This window comes from Nerophis lumbriciformis, linkage group LG28, assembly GCF_033978685.3.
Source record: "Nerophis lumbriciformis linkage group LG28, RoL_Nlum_v2.1, whole genome shotgun sequence".
Classification (NCBI taxonomy): Eukaryota; Metazoa; Chordata; class Actinopteri; order Syngnathiformes; family Syngnathidae; genus Nerophis; species Nerophis lumbriciformis.
In genome coordinates, this window is record NC_084575.2 from 17,220,364 (window position 1) to 17,234,950 (window position 14,587).

Genomic DNA, 14,587 nt, shown 5'->3' on the forward strand with positions numbered 1-14,587 from the left:
TGTTGTTTTGGAAATATTCAACATTGTGGGGAAGCGAACCATCCAGACTGTTATCGACGCAAAGTTCAAAAGCCAGCATCTGTGATGGTATGGGGGTGCATTAGTGCCCAAGGCATGGGTAACTTACACATCTGTGATTGCACCATTAATGCTGAAAGGTACATACAGGTTTTGGAACAACATATGCTGCCATTTAAGCGCCGTCTTTTTCATGGACGCCCCTGCTTATTTCAGCAAGACAATGCCAAGCCACATTCAGCACGTGTTACAACAGCGTGACTTCATAAAAAAAAGAGTGCGAGTACTTTCCTGGCCCCGCCTGCAGTCCAGACCTGTCTCCCATTGAAAATTATGAAGCGTAAAATACGACAGCGGAGACCCCGGACTGTTGAACGACTGAAGCTCTACATAAAACAAGAATGGGAAAGAATTCCACTTTCAAAGCTTCAACAATTAGTTTCCTCAGTTCCCAATCGTTTATTGAGTGTTGTTAAAAGAAAAGGTGATGTAACACAGTGGTGAACATGCCCTTTCCCAACTACTATGGCACGTGTTGCAGCCATGAAATTCTAAGTTAATTATTATTTGCAAAAAAAAAATTAAGTTTATGAGTTTGAACATCAAATATCTTGTCTTTGTAGTGCATTCAATTGATTAATACTTACTGTTATATGTTTCTGCAATATGTTGTGAAAAAAATGACAAAGTCACAATGTGTCTAAAGTCTGCAATTCTTCCTGATCAGACTGAATCGGTTTAGCCATAAATAGAAACTACATTTTGGTTGACTGGTATTACAAGTTTTACATGTGTGGTTTGAGTTTATTATTGTTGTTCGCATAATATAAATGCAAAGCGTTTCAAAAGTTATTGCATGCTTTGTGTTCAAACGTTTCAGCATATTGCTCGTATGTCCTCTTGTTGATGAAATAAAAAAAAACCATGCAAATATTACAAGTAGCGCTGTTGGAATCTTTCCTTGTGAAATGTACCCAAACTTTGGAGCGTTTCTGCCACCTGAGCGCCATGTTTTTGGCTTAGTGCATAGTGACGTCATTCCCGCCCACAGGAATGGTTAAGGGAATCATTTGAAAAAATGGCCAGAAAGGTCAAGGTATTGATACACCGGGAACCGGTTCTGAACAAGAACCGGTTTTGATTCCCATCTCTAAAGGTAACAGTATCAACTATCAAGTTTGGTTGCGTCATCTTGTTGTCTCACGGTTGATTCTTGAGTGAGAAGAAAAACTAAAACAGAGTGTTGCAGATAGCAAAGAAATTGGTGCTAAAAAGGGAAAAGTCAACTCAACGGTGTGGCAGTTTTTTGGAGATTTTTCAAAATGGACCGCGGGGGGGAACAAGCGCTTTTTGTGTGGTCCTCGCCAGTTCCAGGTCCGAAGTGACGGTTAAAGTGTCCCAACTTGTCGGATTATACAAAACCCAAAACCAGTGAAGTTGGCACGTTGTGTAAATTGTAAATAAAAACAGAATACAATGATTTGCAAATCCTTTTCAACTTATATTCAATTGAATAGACTGCAAAGACAAGACATTTAACGGTAAAACGTTGTTATTTTTTGCAGGGGGCACAAAAGACTGAGAAAGTTGAGGAATGCTCATAAAACACTTATTTGGAGCATCCCACAGGTGGACAGGCTAATTGGGAACAGGTGGGTGCCATGATTGGGTATAAAAGCAGCTTCCATGAAATGCTCAGTCATTCACAAACAAGGATGGGGCGAGGGTCACCACTTTGTCAACAAATGCCTGAGCAAATTGTTTAAGAAGAACATTTCTTAACCAGCTATTGCAAGGAATTTGGGGATTTCACCATCTACAGTGCGTAATATCATCAAAAGGTTCAGAGAATCTGGAGAAATCACTGCACGTAAGCAGCAAGGCTGAAAACCAACAGTGAATGCCTGTGACCTTCGATCTCTCAGGCGGTACTGCATCAAAAAGCGACATCAGTGTGTAAAGGATATCACCACATGGGCTCAGGAACACTTCAGAAACCAACTGTCAGTAACTAGAGTTTGTCGCTACATCTGTAAGTGCAAGTTAAAAGTCTACTATGCAAAGCGAAAGCCATTTGTCAACAACACCCAGCAACGCCGCCGGCTTCGCGGGGCTAGAGCTCATCTGAGATGAACTGATGCAAAGTGGAAAAGTGTTCAGTGGTCTGACGAGTCAAGATTTCAAATTGTTTTTGGAAACTGTGAACGTCGTGTCCTCCGAAGCACCAGTTCCATTGGCAGCAAAACAGGCCCAGAGCATAATACTACCACCATGCCTGACGGTATTCCTGGGATTGAAGGCCTCACCTTTTCTCCTCCAAACATATTGCTGGGTATTGTGGCCAAACAGCTCAATTTTTGTTTCATCTGACCACAAAACTTTCCTCCAGAAGGTCTTATCTTTGTCCATGTGATGTCCATATGTATTGTGTTATTTTCTTCTTTTTCTCTCTTTTTCTTTTAAATTGCAATTTTACTGGGTTTTTTTTTTTTACATCATGGCCAGGGGACTACAGATGAAAACTAGCCTTCTGGCTAATTCTGACTTTTTTAACCATGAGTAGTCATGTGTTTTATGAAATTGCATTGTCCCCTTTGAAATAAACTAATCTAATCTAGTTGAGTCTAAATAATATAAATCGATATATATATATATATATCTATATTAGAGATGTCCGATAATATCGGCCTGCCGATATAATCGGCCGATAAATGCTTTAAAATGTAATATCGGAAATTATCGGTATCGTTTTTTTTATTATCGGTATCGTTGTTTGTACGGTTTTTAATTATTTTATTTATTTATTTATTTTTGTATTAAATCAACATAAAAAACACAAGATACACTTACAATTAATACACCAACCCAAAAAACCTCCCTCCCCCATTTACACTCATTCACACAAAAGAGTTATTTCTTTCTGTTATTAATATTCTGGTTCCTACATTATATATCAATATATATCAATACAGTCTGCAAGGGATACAGTCCGTAAGCACACATGATTGTGCGTGCTGCTGGTCCACTAATAGTACTAACCTTTAACAGTTAATTTTACTCATTTTCATTAATTACTAGTTTCTATGTAACTGTTTTTATATTGTTTTACTTTCTTTTTTATTCAATATTTTTTTTTAAATTTATTTATCTTATTTTATTTATTTATTTATTTTTAAAAAGGACCTTATCTTCACCATACCTGGTTGTCCAAAATAGGCATAATAATGTGTTAATTCCACAACTGTATATATCGGTTGATATCGGTATCGGTTGATATCAGTATCGGTAATTAAGGGTTTGGTCAATGTCGGAATATCGGATATCGGCAAAAAGCCATTATCGGACATATATATATATATATATATATATATATATATACATAAATAAATAAAAATAAAAAATAAAAATAAAAAAAAATATATATATATATATAAATTTAAAAAAAAATTATATATGTATATATATATATGTATATATACGTACATACATATATATATATATGTATATATATATATATATATATATATATATATATATATATATATATATATATATATATATATAAATTTAAAAAAAAATTATATATGTATATATATATATATGTATATATACGTACATACATATATATATATATATATATATGTATATATATATATATATATATATATATATATATATATATATATATATATATATATATATATATATATATATATATATATATATATATATATATATATATATTTATATATATATATATATATAGGTGGCTTCAATCTTGCTCACTTAAAGGAATAGCATATGCAGATTTATCTATCCGGCTCGTTCTTTACCTGCTACAACCAATATTCAGGCATGTGAGCACCATTTGAGGAAAAAAAACACAAACCCGAAAGAACATTTTTAAAATCCAAACTACATTTTCTGCAATTGTAGCTGAGATAGGCTCCAGCACCCCCCGCGACCCCAAAGGGAATAAGCGGTAGTAAATGGATGGATGGATGCATTTCTACGTTATATTTTACCTTTAGATTTATTCTCATCTACCAACAACCTCTTTTGGCTGTATTTTTTTTACACTTACATGTCCCATGTAATGTAGTACATTGTTTTTTTTTAGTATATCATTAACTAATATTATTATCATTGAAAATGTCAATTCTATAACTTGCATGCAAAGAACTGCGAAAACGTTTCCCATTGGGCAACTCTGTCCTGTAGCCACGCCCCCCGGCGTTACCTGGTAACCACACGCTTGGGTTGACGTGAGCGTGCGTGGGTGGTGTTCAGAGTTGCCATGGTGGTGGACATACCGCACCTGGAAGGGGATTAGCGGAGAATGATGAAGTGTTGCGAGTGGGAAGTAAAAGATGAAGCTAGATGGAGCGAATATAAAGTGTTTTCGATGTATTTTGTTCTGACACGCTTTTAAGATGTTAGGTTTCCTGCGCTCTTATTTTGGCGTTCTAGTCTGAGACGTCATTTCCTTTTTGTCACGTTCTCTGCTGCTTAGTATTGGCTCGTAGTTAGTTGATCGTGTACACAGCACTGTGTGCGTTCTTGACTAAAATGTAAGTTTACGGCGAATGTAATCAATGTTTTCACTGTTATCAATGCTTATAATATACAATTTGCAACAATGTTTCTCCATGAGGATATAATTCTCCAACTCAACTTTCACCCTCTATGTTGACATACTTCTTGTTTCACGGTAGTTACCCTATTCTACCACAAGAGGGCAACATAGACCATGTTTAAAGCACTGCCTAAATCAACGGTGCTTATTCTCCATTCATTTGTAATAGACTGACTGTTTCTATAGTCCATGTAAATGTGTTTGTATATTTGTCTTATAACATATTGTAGAGTAGATTATATTTTACATACTATTATGCATATTATGTTATATTATATTACCTTAATGTATTCTAATCATTCTTTGTATGTGATCCGTTTAGACCAGACCTGGGCAAAATACGGCCCGCGGGCCACATGCGGCCCATGAAGATTTTCAGTCCAACTCGCCGGACGTTCTACATCATTTTTTTAGACCTTTAACATCAAAACTGTAGCCGCCATTATGATGTGCAGTGCTGTTTTTAAATAACCGTAAGTCTTGAGCTATAGAATGTATTTCAATGAAAGATGTAGAGGTTGCCCTCTTGTGGGTTCTTCAGACCACCACACACTGCCAAGAGAGCCCGGAATTCTGTGCAGAACACTGTTTTATTTTCCTCAAATCGTGCAAAGTCTTTTGCTTTTCAGCAAAGTGTCTTTTCTGCGTCTGTGTCTCTCAGCAGCACCTCCAACTCCAACTACTCGTCTCATCACGACTGCTGCTAATAAAGGCGACAGGTGATTAGATAACAAGGCCCACCTGGGCCATCTATGCACCTGTCGCTGTCTCCGAGGCCGGTCCTGACACAACTTGTTCCGCGGCAGACCCGCAGGCCACGCCCCCCCTCCACAGTAGAAATCTGCCCTTTTGAGTATTACACGAGTTATTACGGTAATGTATGTCACAGCAGCTCAGACGAGGAACAAAGCAGAGTGGGCGAGGTTTGTTTTCAGAGCAGCCAGCCCGAAACGCATGTGTCAGGAACAGAGACATTTTTACAACAAATGTCTGCATAAAAGTGATTAATATATCATAATGTAGGTGTTTATTACCCTTTGCATTCATATTTTGCCATTTGTTACATTTTTGTTGCGTTTTAAAACATGTCTATTGAGGAGCTGTTCTGAGAAGTAAAAGAGGAGCGATGTTCATATGTTGTTAATATTCAGTGTTTTATTGTTCATAGTTAATATTGTAAATCCCACTGTCTTAATTTTGATGTACATTTTGGGTGTCGCATTCAGTGAAAAACTGTAAAATTCCATTCTGTTTTTTGGCAGTGGTCTGTCATAAAGTTTTTAGAATTTTATCGGACATTGTGACTTTTGGTATTAGTCAATCAATCAATCAATCAATGTTTATTTATATAGCCCTAAATCACAAGTGTCTCAAAGGGCTGCACGAGCCACAACGACATCCTCGGTACAAAGCCCACATAAGGGCAAGGAAAAACTCACCCCAGTGGGACGTCGTGTAGTGTTCCTGAAAAAAAAAAGGGCCCAAACACACATCCTGTACAGCAGATTTTTACAGCTAAATGTGTATATATCATTTATACACACATACACACTGGCCCCCCAGACACATTTTTTCTCTCAATGTGGCCCCCCCCCCGGGGTCAACATTTTTGCCCAGCTCTAGACCTTACACTCAACCAACGTTCCCTCTAAGGTGCGCGCCTGTGCAATTGCGCACTGCTCAAGCGTCCTCTGCGCATGGCAAATCTATGCCACACACAAAATGAAATAAAAAAATAAGCGCATAACAATTTTCGACACGACACGGACACGACAGAGAAAACAGTTTTCGTCATTATTGTTCAAATATTGTAACGTCTGTCGAGACGCTTTGAGGACATGAATTCCATCCATCACTTTACTGAGCAAAACTCTTTATTGTCGGCCATAAACACATCACCAAAACATTAGTAAAAAAAACAACTGGTCATTTTCTGCAGCACAAACCAGACCAAAACCAACTTTGTTATATCAACAGGAGCCGCTCGCTCTTTCTCACTTGCACCAACACATGCACTTTTGGCACTTAGCCAGTGATGCGTTTACAGCCACACAAAAAGTCGGACAACTCCAACACCACACATAAAGTGTAATACCAGGTCGTTACACTATGATTTACCAATCAAATGTGTGCTTATGCTAGTGTCATTTATTAGGAATCTTAATTTATAAAGATTAATCATGAAATGCTGTTAGTATATAAAATAAATACTAATAAAAATATATGTTTTCCAAACAGGAAGTTGCAGGAATGTACACATGATCCCCTGCTTACATCTCATTGTGCAACATGTGAATGTTTTAATGGGAACTAAATGCAATGTCTGAAAGGGGTACAAATTATTTCCAAAGCAGGACCTCCACCCAGACAAACAATACAAGTACTCAGTTCATGAAAAACAATATTTTTTGTTATTGTCATTGTAAGTGGGCCTAAACATTTATATTAGAAAATAACCTCATGGAAATGACTGCTGTCATTTGATTATAATAAGAGAATGTTGTCTGTCTATTTGTGTTGGCCCTGCCTTCCGCCCGAATGCAGCTGAGATAGGCTCCAGCACCCCCCACGACACCGAAAGGGACAAGCGGTAGAAAATGGATGGATGGATGGAGATTGAACTTATTTAGTCAGGTTTGGGACAGGTGTGCTGCTGGTGTAGCCACAGTGAGCACGTCTGATGTTGCTCACATGGGCTCCACTGAATGCTCAGGGAGTTTTTGCGTTTGCTCACACACATGAAAAATTAGAGGAAACATTGCACTCAACCTATGATTTGTCCAACTTCAAGAATTAAAGGGTGCCTGACAGCCTCTATGCGCCCTACTCTCTGACTGGAGTCCTTGTCCTAAGAAGCTGTCAGATCAGCATTCTGCATCCAGAGTAACCTGCTCTATCACATACATGTTGGAATTGAGCATGCTTTTGACAATAAAAGTTAAAAAGAGTGCCGCACTTCTTCTGGACACTACAATACTTCCGGTGTTGTGACCTCTGTCACGTCAAAAATATATCTTCTCGTTGGCTACTAACAAATGCTCTAGAACTACGACTGGTTTGCAACCAACAGTGTTCGGAGTGTAATCATCCAAATATGATTAGCGGCAAAGTAGACAGCTGTCAACGTTGTGGTTCGGAGAGCAAACACAGATGGTAATCTAGCTAAATGGTTAGCTAACTAGCAAGCTTGTTTCGGCGCTTCAGAGATCAATTTTGTTTAAATGGTAATGGGTAAATGGGTATTACTCGTGAAGCGCGTTTCTACCTTCAAGGTACTCAAAGCGCTTTGACACTATTTCCACATTCACTCATTCACACACTGATGGCGGGAGCTGCCATGCAAGACCTTAACCACGACTCATCAGGAGCAAGGGTGAAGAAGTGTCTTACTCAAGGACACGGCGGACGTGACTAGGATGGCAGAAGCTGGGGATCGAACCAGGAAACCCTCAAGTTGCTGGCATGGCAGCTCTACGAACCGAGCCACGTTTAAGTCGTATTTTTAATAATATTTCATTAAAAGTGATATTTTGACACAAAAATGAATGTTTAAAAATGCAAACATTTCACATGCCTGAATATTGTCAAAACTATTAATTCAATTTATTTGGAAATGTATTATAAGAGGAGAAGATAAATGTGTGGAATAAGTTGGTGTAAATATGATTGACTTTGATGAATGGAGTCTTAAAGGCAAAATGGTTAAAAGCTTATCTTGAGAATTTACATTCAATCTGGTATTTATTTCCAGATGACATATTCCAGAAATTGGGAGGTATACATTTGCTGTTGCGTTCTGACTTTCATATAATCTCATTAATTGGGAGTTAAATCACAAAATGATTCTCGAGCGCGGCCACCGCTGCTGCTCACTGCTCTCTTCACCTCCCAGGTTGTGAACAAGGGAATGAATCAAATGCAGAGGATCATTTCACCACACCCAATCAGTGTGTGACTATCGTAACATTCTCCAATAACTATCTGGCTTTTGAAAAGATTTAAAGTGCCCAACAAAGCAACCTTTATTTACTCAAAATAGTTGATCACATTCTTTATTGTAAATTCATTTATAATGGTACCTTACCTTTTTTTCCCCAATAAAATATCATTTTAATGCCACCGTGAAATCTTCCACAGCGGCACAGTCACAGTTAATGTCGCACTCCATTTTCTTCAAAGGGTCCATCAGTCAACTCTGCACACACACCAACGTAAACAGGCGTATATTTACTCTAACACCATTTCTCTCATTAACTGCTTGGTCCACAGTCACTTAACAGTATAACGGTCTACGCACATCACATTCTTGAAATCACAGCCTGCTGAATGCACCTGGAGCCCTGATAAAACAATAAAAACACAAGTCAACAACAAATCAACATCTGCTGGTAATGTTGTTCAGGCACACTGTCACTGTGCTAAAGAAACACAAAGAAAAAAAAAAAAGCAAATGTGGTAAATTGTGCAAGAGAGGGTTCCCATATCTGCTCATCTTTTTGGGAGAACACTTTTGAAGCCAGCATAGTCAACATTTTGGCCCACAAATAAAAGCTGCATGTATGAAAAAAAACTGAAAAAATAGTGAGACAATTTAAAGACAAACAACACTAGTTGATTGAATATTGTCTGGGATTCTGCAGTGACTGGACTTGAAAGGATTCTGATGCAAACACAACAATTACAGTAGTTATCAAGGGCCTCGCGCAAGCACGCCTTACACACGCACGCAGACACGCACACACACACACACACACGCAGGTCTTGGTGGTCTACATGAGAAAATGGCATTTATATAAAGAATACAGCCAAAACGAAGATGATCCCTCAAGCACCGACGTCCGTACACTGCAGTAAGTAAAGTAAGTGTTGCATATTTTCCTATTACACACGGTAGGCCTCCGCTTTAACAACGTGATGCTCGTTAGTGTCTTCAAAACACAATAAATACTCATCCAGGAGTGTCATTGGCTGTCTGAAAGAAAATAAAAAAAACCAAGTCCTTAGCGCCATTAAAGGGATCCCCATGTTTGTCCGTAAAGTAGGAAGTGTGGCGGCATGTACATTTGCTTCCGACATGATTGTTTAACGAGACCCTCGGTCAAACAGGGATGCCCATGCGCAGCTTCTTTTTCTTGACCGCCTTTAGACCTGCCAGGCGGCGAACATCTTCTTCGTCGGACTCGTCCATTTCGTCATCTGCTGAGAAAAGGATCTAATAACAAAGAAAGAACAGGAGAAAATGCAAGTTCAGGTCAATTGTTCACTGGGCCACACTCTATGTATATGTGTATGTATGTATATATACATATGTGTATGTATGTATCGATCCATACATACACACATATATATATTTATATACATACATACATATTCCTTAGGTCAGGAAAAAAAACACACAGAGGCTATTTCATCCTTACAGGTCTGTTTCACAGGTTTCCCTGCTCTTCAGGGGAGTTTATGAGAGCAGGGAAACCTGTGAAACAGACCTGTAAGGATGAACTAGCCTCTGTGTGTTTTTTCCTGACATAAGGAATATTCCGCTCTACTCCGGTTATAAGCAGTTTTAACGGATAAACCACAGCAACCTCGGCTATACATACATACTGTACATAAAAAGAAGGAACTTATTGACTACAACTGAATAAAAATGGCGTACTTGCGCAAAACTCTTTGGGTAAACCTCTACCATATATGGAGATATCCGCTGCCGTAACTAAGACAAAATACGTTTCTAAAATCTCAAATTCCAAACGGCTCATTTGGCACGTGTTTGGAAAAAGGCAAGATTGTTTTATAAATATCTCCACCATGCCTCCATGGTTTGATTTCATATTTGCAGTACTTATGGGGATCCCAAATACATAAAAACAGATACCAACAAGTAAGAACAATTGGTTTTGAATATAAGGACACCTTAGCGTTTAGCTCCCTAGCTGCTTCTCCAGGAAATTAGCAATATCATGGTGAGTTTTTCAAAGTGCGGTAATCAATCACGGTTTTAAATTAATAAAAATTTGAAAAGGTAATACAAACCGTCGGGAATCTTACCACATTTTATCATTATGTATTTGTTTCTTCCCTATTCCTGGTGTGCTAGATCTGGGAGAGCTACAAACGGAAAAATTGACTTTGACATGTTTTGCCATTAAAGATATAAAAACAACACAATGTAGGTCAATTAATATATGCTAAACTATCTAAAAAAACATTTACATCTTAGCTTTATGTTATAATGTTGGTAACAAAACATTGTTTATTTTTTTTATTTCTTATTGATATCATTATAATTCTGCCAGCTAAAACCTTTTCGAGGGCTTTAGCACACTCGAAAATGTACTATATAGCAAGAATGACATGCTCATTCATTGTGACATGACACAGGAAAATCACTGACCACATTCAGTAAGATGCACAGGTTGTCAAGTTTCATTTTGGGGGGGATTTGGGCCAGTTCCTTTTAGTTCTTTGTGTAACATTGGAATCCATACATATTTTGTCTGTGGAATGTGTCCCTGGCCAATAAGAAACAAGCCAAGAGCTAAACAATAGTAAATAGTGATATTAAAACAACTACATCTTATGAATCACATAAAGGAAAATATCAAGCAAGCCGAGGGTTGAAACTAGAACATTGTGTTCCGTAGTCAGACACATTATCCATTGTGCCACTGGCCCAGTGTCGCACCCTTACCTGCAGAACACATCATTTCTCTTATCCTTATATCCTATCTCAGGCCTGGGCAATTATTTTGACTCGGGGGCCACATTTAGAGAAAAAAATGTGTCTGGGGGCCGGTATATCCATCTATCTATGTGTATATATATATATATAAATATAAATATACGCACACACACACACACACACACACACACACACACACACACACACACACATATAAACTGTCACAATCTGCTGTACAATATGTGTGTTTGGGTCCTATTTTAAGGAACACTAATACAAAACCTCACAATATTGTCTGATTGAATGCTAAAAACGTTATGACAGATCGCCTTAGGAAACGGAATGGAATTTTCACCCAGAATGTCCATGAATATAAAGAATGTGGGATTTACAATATTAACTATGAAAAATAAAACACGGAATATTGACAACATATGAACGTCACCCCCCCCCCCTCTCCATCCACATTATTTACAATCAAGCGAAACACAACAAAAATGCAACAAACACGGCGAAATATGAACGCGAAGAGCAAAACAAACCCCCACCTACAATCTGATATAATATCACTTTTCTTGTAGAACTTTGTTGCAAAAATCTCCTTCCGCGTCTGTCCCTGACACCTGCATTTCAGGCCGCTCTGGGAACAATCTGTGGAAACGCTCCCCACCCACACTGCTTGGTGCCTCGCCTGAACTGCTGTGACTTAGATTACCATCGTAACTAATTAGATTACCATAGTAACTAGTATATCATTCAAAAGCGCAGATTCCAACCATTGAAATACTTTGTACAGTTCAAGACTTACGGTCATTAGAAAACATCACTGCACATCATAATGGCGGCTACAGTTTCCATCTTAAAGATCTAAAAACAAATATTTGGGAATGTCCGGCGGGCCAGATTGAAAAGTTTAACGGGCCGCATGTGGCCCCCGGGCCTTAATTTGCCCAGGTCTGTCCTATCTGAATCTTTTTTTTTCTTTTTTTTTTAGAAATTGCTAAAATGTATTTGTGGTCAAAACAAACTGAGTTTTAAGGCATTGAATCGATAGTAATTGGACAGTTCAAATTGTATAAGAAAACGTTTCGCCTCTCAGAGCGCAGTCTTCATCAGTTTGTGCTCACATACTTACATATAGGACAGATCTAGTCATAGGGTCTGGTTCAAAGTATTAATCCCTTAAAGCGTGGAGCCTATTCAAAGGATATTTTTTCTCTTTTGCGGTTTAAAACAAACCGAAAAGTTAAAAGTGACTGTAAGAAATTTCTTTAAGCTAAAGCTTTTACTTATTGTTGTAAATCCATTCATCCACCCTCTAAACTGCTTGTCCTCATTAAGGTCATGGGTGAGCTGGAGCTTATTCAAGTTGACTTCGGATGAAAGGAGGGACACATCCTAGACTGGTCGCCAGGCAATCACAGGGCAGATATATAGACAAAGAAGCATTCACACTCACATCTAAAGATAACTTACGTACTCAAAAAACACCGAGCCAGCCAGGAGTCGAACCTAGAATCTTCTGATCCGTAGTCAGACGCGTTATCCATTGCGCCACTGGCCCTGTGCTGCATTGTGTAGTGGAGTAGGGACACCCCCCTCCCCCAAAACTGCTGCATTTTTCAGCCAACACAACCCATGTGCTTTGCTATTGTGAGCAGAAGACCTAACAAAAAAGTAGTTTGTGTTTTAGCGAATGGTCATTGTTATTAAAAGTTTTCAAATTGGTGACATATAATTAGTTTTTCCATTCATTCCTATGGGGGGAAAAAGTTAAAAAATCCCCACAAACCAAACTATAAAAATACTAGAAAGAATACAAAACAATTTTTGTAAGACAGTGGTGATTTTTCTAATGGTAAAGTCCAGTCAAAAAGCATTACTGCAAAAATAGAAAATTCGAGCCAGCCAGGAGTCGAACCTAGAATCTTCTGATCCGTAGTCAGACGCGTTATCCATTGCGCCACTGGCCCTACAGCACACAAGGACCCCAGAGCACAAGTTGAAGCACCTCCCCCCACGCCTGGACACGCTGCAGACTTTTTCAGCCAAGCACACCAACAAACAGTAAGTGCATACAGCATTGCTGATAAACTAACATACACATAACATACACATAGTGACCACAACAATCTGTTCTTCTAAAAATGTTATAGCTTTACCCGTGTTGCACTTACAAACATTGCCTGAAAACTGGCAGTGGGTGGTTGCATAACCCTGCCAAAAAATTCTCACATACTGTCAACAAACCAGAGTGTAGTGAGTAAAAAAAAAGCTCTGGTGTGGAGCTAGTATAATTTGATGATGCAAGTTATATGTAAACTTCCATCCATTTTCTTCCGCTTATCCGAGGTCGGGTCGCGGGGGCAGCAGCCTAAGTAGAGAAGCCCAGACTTCCCTCTCCCCAGCCACTTTGTCCAGATCCTACCGGGGCATCCCGAGGCGTTCCCAGGCCAGCCGGGAGACATAGTCTTCCCAACGTGTCCTGGGTCTTCCCCGTGGCCTCCTGCCGGTCGGACGTGCCCTAAACACCTCCCTAGGGAGGCGTTCGGGTGGCATCCTGAGCAGATGCCCGAACCACCTCCTCTGGCTCCTCTCAATGTGGAGGAGCAGCGAATTTACTCTTGAGTTCCTCCCGGATGACAGAGCCTCTCACCTTATCTCTAAATTGAATATGCAATTTCAATAGAAATTGTGTGTGAATGCTGTAAGCCGCAGAAACATGCACGTCCGACTGAAATGCTAACGTTACCATGCCGACAGTTGTAATGCGAGTAAGTAACACGTTGTATGAGTTTGAGGCGTACGCATGCAGAAATAGCTGTAAAAGCTAGCATGCTAACAATTAACATGTGTCAAGTACCAAGTTATATGACTCTGAGACACACGTATGCAAAAATAGCTACAAAAGCTAGCATGGTAATGTTAGCATACTCGCATGATAGCTTGTGTTACGTACCAAATTATATGACTTAGGTGTACGCCAGCAAAATAGGCAAAACAAATTAGCATGCTAACATGCTATCAGTTAGCATGTGTCATGTACCAAGTTTAATTACTTTAATGTGTACGCCTGCGAAAATTGATAAAAAAAGTTAGCACGCAACAGTTGGCATATATCAAGTACCGAGTTATATGACTCTGGGATAAATGGTTGCAAAAATAGCCAAAACAGTTAGCATGTGTCAAATATCTAGTTTTATGGATGAGAAATTACCAAAAAGGGGTAAAATGCTAACATTAGCATTCTA

At 38.8% G+C, this 14,587-nt stretch overlaps 1 protein-coding gene, 1 long non-coding RNA gene and 2 other non-coding genes across 5 annotated transcripts in view; 1 reads left to right on the forward strand and 3 right to left on the reverse strand.

Annotated features, from left to right (window-relative positions):
- Positions 1-4,308: 4,308 nt before the first annotated feature.
- LOC133570749 (uncharacterized) lies at positions 4,309-5,876 on the forward strand. The gene is made up of 3 exons (XR_009810241.2): positions 4,309-4,589; positions 4,977-5,127; positions 5,316-5,876. It is a non-coding gene; the product is annotated as an uncharacterized lncRNA (long non-coding RNA).
- Positions 5,877-8,690: 2,814 nt separating this feature from the next.
- stimate (STIM activating enhance) overlaps positions 8,691-14,587 on the reverse strand; it is a 30,355-nt gene continuing 24,458 nt past the window's right edge. For both annotated transcript variants that reach the window (XM_061923797.2, XM_061923796.2), the window contains exon 8: positions 8,691-9,866. In XM_061923797.2, the coding sequence (XP_061779781.2) occupies positions 9,753-9,866 (114 nt within the window). In that variant the 3' untranslated portion in view covers positions 8,691-9,752. The remainder of the gene's footprint in view (positions 9,867-14,587) is intronic.
- On the reverse strand, positions 12,828-12,900 carry trnar-acg (transfer RNA arginine (anticodon ACG)). The gene has a single exon. It is a non-coding gene; the product is annotated as a tRNA-Arg (tRNA).
- trnar-acg (transfer RNA arginine (anticodon ACG)) lies at positions 13,237-13,309 on the reverse strand. The gene has a single exon. It is a non-coding gene; the product is annotated as a tRNA-Arg (tRNA).